This window comes from Antrostomus carolinensis, unplaced genomic scaffold (assembly GCF_000700745.2).
Source record: "Antrostomus carolinensis isolate BGI_N321 unplaced genomic scaffold, ASM70074v2 scaffold5497, whole genome shotgun sequence".
Taxonomy (NCBI): domain Eukaryota; kingdom Metazoa; phylum Chordata; class Aves; order Caprimulgiformes; family Caprimulgidae; genus Antrostomus; species Antrostomus carolinensis.
The window spans coordinates 617-4,818 of NW_010327900.1; the positions used below are offsets into that span (position 1 = coordinate 617).

Sequence of the window (4,202 nt, forward strand, 5' to 3'; positions counted from 1 at the left end):
CATTTTAAACCATGGACGTGTCCAAGTGTTAAAGCGGAAGAGACAGAAGTACAACAGTCATTGCACGTTTTCAGGATTGCACTACTAATGTTGGTTGAAACATTAGTTTATGGGGAAAAAGTCTTTAGTTTTCTTAAAAATAAAAAAAAGATATAAAAAGCTTTTTAATTTAGTGGAAGTATTTTTTACATAGCCAACATCAAAACATGAGAATGAATATTTAAATGCTAACCAGACACACCATATCAAGGGAGAAAACACAACAATAGGTTTAATTTTAGCAGTTCTTTAATGGTGTCAATAGAAAACCATCTATTCTTGCATCTTTTCGATTGTTTCTTCCTTGTACTTGCCCTTCTCCTTGCCAACCTGGCGAGATTTGGCTTTACGCTCCAAGATCTTTTTGCGATCTTTGTCCAGTTTTAGCCTAGTGATCACCACCTAGAGAAAGGACAGAGGATTTAGTGTCTCTTCAGTGTTGAAGTCCAGCAACCTGACAGAACAGTGATAATAGGGCACGGCCCAGGAAGATCACCGCTGACAGACTCCACCACATCACCCGAGTTTTATTTCCACAGACTGACTCTGAGTAGAACAGAGGTACTGAATTGCCTTATGTATTTCTAAACACTGAGCTATATTAATTTTCCTGGGTACATTCAGGGATCAGAACATATGGACACTGTTTTCAATGCACAGCCACAACATTTGGACAAACTGAAGAGCAGCCAAATTTCTATCCATCTACATAATAAAATAATTACTTTGAAGTAAATCTAATTTCCATTACGCTGCTCAACATGATGGATACGACATCCATCTAAACCACAGCGTACAGCTGGCTCTTCTCCCCACCCCCACAGAGGCAAGTAATGCATCATTATTTTAATCTTGCCACGTTTTAAGCAATGTAACCTAAATTTCGGAACACAAAATTATCGTGGCCATTATCATGTAATTGCTGTACCATCTGGAATAGCCAATATGTATGGCTAAACTATAGGCAACAGTAAAAGTTCATGCATCATAGTGAGTTATATAAAGACATTTTAAAGAACACATCTGCTGTGGAACAGCTGCAAAGTGGCCAGGCAGTTCTCGAGTACTGTTAACATGGACACATACAGGCAATTTGCACAGACCATTTGCTACCAGAGCTTTAATGGTATTTCCTAACAAAGCAGCAGCACACTGGAGCTCTGATTTTCAGCCCCATAAGCAGCCTTCAGTGCTCTTCATGCCTCCAAAACTGGCAAAGAAATAAATGCTTTGGCATTCTGAAAGGAATACTTTAAAAATACAACTAACACTGTCAAATCCTAGAAAAAACATATAGGCTGCAGCAGGGCTGCACACTCCTGCTCAGCTCCATTGTACATTCAGGTCTCTTAATTGTAATTAATTCCTACCTCTTTACCTAGGAGAGGCAGAAACTGTTCTTCTACCCCAATGCAAGTTTACCACAAACAAAACATTCTTCTGTTCCTTTGGCATTAACAATCAGAATCTTTATGCAAAACTTTATCAAGGTCTGATTCCCAATTAGAGAAAACTTTCACAGAAATTAAAAGACCAGGACAAACGTCAAGTTCTTTCACTGCTATTTACCACACAAGTCATATTCCATCACAATGTCACCTTGTCCCTTGAATGTTATTACTGCACACAAGTCATTATGTTGTTTTTGAATAATTCTGCTCTCCCTCTGCTGAACATACCGACCATTTAGATCGGAAAACCTGTTACAACTGGATTTCCTCCACCAACGCTTTAGCATGTGTGCCCACATGGCGAGGCTGAAGCAGACTCATTTCATCTGCTTCGAACCAGGTTTTGGCTAGTTGTTCTGTTAGTTTGAAATGTTCTCCTGTTATGACCTAAACAGGCTTTGCCTGGTTTTCACAAACTCTAAACACTGTAAATCACTTCAGGCTAAAACCAGATTCAGACAAACTTAGTTCACAAGAACAAATCACAATTCTGAGCATCTATCTAAACATTCCTAACACCTCCTTAACCAGCGCAAATGCCACGCAGCAAAGACAATGAATTGTTCTTCAGAACAATCTATTTTGTGCTTTAAAAACACCAAGCTCTTCAAAAAAGTATTTTGGCAAGAATCCAAAGCCTCTAGCAGCTTATCCACCAAATAAGCCCTAAAAACATCAAGGAGTCCTTGATTCCAGCTGTCACTTCTCTACTATCATGACACCGTAACTTTCCTTGTTTATCACCCACCCCTCTGCCCCAGTGCTGTAGGATCTCAATCCATTATTCCCTGCACCATAGCAAGGTTCTTCTCATGCCAGGAGCAGCGTCTTCACTTGCCAACAAGGTCTCCCCACGCATTTCAGATCTCCCTTTACGTGCCGTACCTTGCTGGGATGGATCCCCACGTGGACAGTTGTGCCATTAGCCTTCTCACGCTGAACACGCTCAATGTAGATGACGTATTTTTTTCTGTACACCTGAACCACCTTTCCGATCTGCTGTCCTTTGTAATGCCCCCGGACAACCTAAATACAAACATAAAAACCACATTGTCCCATGCTTCACCCCTTAAAACAACTAGCAGACCTCAAGAAACACTAATTATCCCAACAGAAAACAGAACTGCTCAGGTTGAAATCCCAACTCCACTCTTCGTATACACATGCTACGAGGACACCAATTACTGGGCAATTTCAGCAATCACTAAAATGCAAAACATAACGATCAGAACTGTACTTTCCCCTCATTTCCCTGAAGTAAAAACCCTAGTGAAGGAATTTTGTATCTTTTCAAACAGGAGGAGAATGGTCAACTTCAATGGTTTTTCACCTATCATTGCGTTTTAAATCAAAAAAGCCACTTAACTTGGATTAATTTCTAAACTGATCTTTCAAATATCACAGGTAGCAAACAGCCTGTTAAAAAAGAGAAGAAACAATCCTTGTTTTGTGCTTTATTGTTATCCAGCACGATACTCAAGACATTTAATTAAAGTGCAGCAAAGCTGCCAGCACACTGATGTTCCTTGTATTTTCCTTCTCACTGTTGTGATCTCAAGAAACACCCGACAGACCAAGTCTGTGACCACATTAAGTTGTCTTATTTCTGCAAGACTCGCGCTAAAGCTCTAGCATCAACGGGAATTTGTCTAGCCCTTCCCTTCCGCACAGGCTACGCACGACAACCAAAACACAGACAGAAGTTCCCGTGTGACAGTGCGATTTCACAGACAGACAGAGCAGCCACCTGGACTTCATCGTCCTTCCGAATGGGCATAGAGCGGACGTTGTATTTCTGCCGCAGCTCCTTGGAGAGCGGCGAGGACATTATTTTCCTTCGAATGTGGGAAGGCGCATTGAAGTGTCGTTTGCGGTTCTTGCTGCGGTCTGAGGTCACAAAGGGATTGAACTTCATTTTGGCTGTATAAAGAAAAACAATAGTTTGAGAGATGCTGGTAACTCACACACACACCGCGCTGTATCAGCTCCCCATGCGAAGTATGCTAGGCATAAAAAAGCAATTTTAACTGTTTTGAATCCCATCCTCAGTCCATGTACCCTGACAAACTGGACTGCCAACAAGGTTTAAACCTCTTCCCCGATTGACAATGACCCTGTGATTGACAGATGTTCTACACACACACACACCAGACCATTCTTTCTAATCTAAAGCTTGCTGTTCTCAGGACACATGACTGACTCGTCTCATTTTGCACTATAGCATACGTTACCTTAATTTATGAAGCAAAGGTGTATTTTGGACTCACAGAGGCAGGGAACTCATACTGCTCAGGTTATCTCCAATAAAGCCTAACATCAGACTGGTGCACGTAACAGATCTATAGATCCAAGAGACCTTTAACCTTCCCTAAACCTTAACAACTACACTGCAAGACTGTCTTTCGTGGTACAGCTCATCCTGACTGACCAGAGCAGATCCATTTAATGCTGGTTTTGCCCAACACCGCAATTTCCAAGGGCTACGCACTCGCACCTCCTGTGCACGCCAGCCTGGGCTGCACAGCAAGTCAGGGCACGCCGCAAATCAGAACACCATACGCTGCCTGCGCGGGGTTAAACGAATGCTCCATTATCAAACAACAGGCGAAAGGAGGCCGAGCTCTACCTGGGGACCGAGCTCCGCAGGGCAAACCCGAGCACAGCTCCGGCGCTGTCCTGCCCCATCAGACACCCCTGCAGCCAGGCTGCGGG

The 4,202-nt window shown here is 42.6% G+C and overlaps 1 protein-coding gene across 1 annotated transcript; it reads right to left on the reverse strand.

Moving 5' to 3' along the window:
* Window positions 1-270: 270 nt before the first annotated feature.
* Window positions 271-4,186, reverse strand: LOC104519613 (60S ribosomal protein L26). The gene is made up of 4 exons (XM_010172036.1): window positions 4,183-4,186; window positions 3,238-3,410; window positions 2,376-2,516; window positions 271-441 (listed from the first exon to the last, which is right to left on the reverse strand). Exons 2-4 carry the CDS (start codon window positions 3,403-3,405, stop codon window positions 313-315), a joined length of 438 nt encoding a protein of 145 aa, XP_010170338.1. The 5' UTR covers window positions 3,406-3,410; window positions 4,183-4,186; the 3' UTR covers window positions 271-312.
* Between the last annotated feature and the right edge of the window lie 16 nt (window positions 4,187-4,202).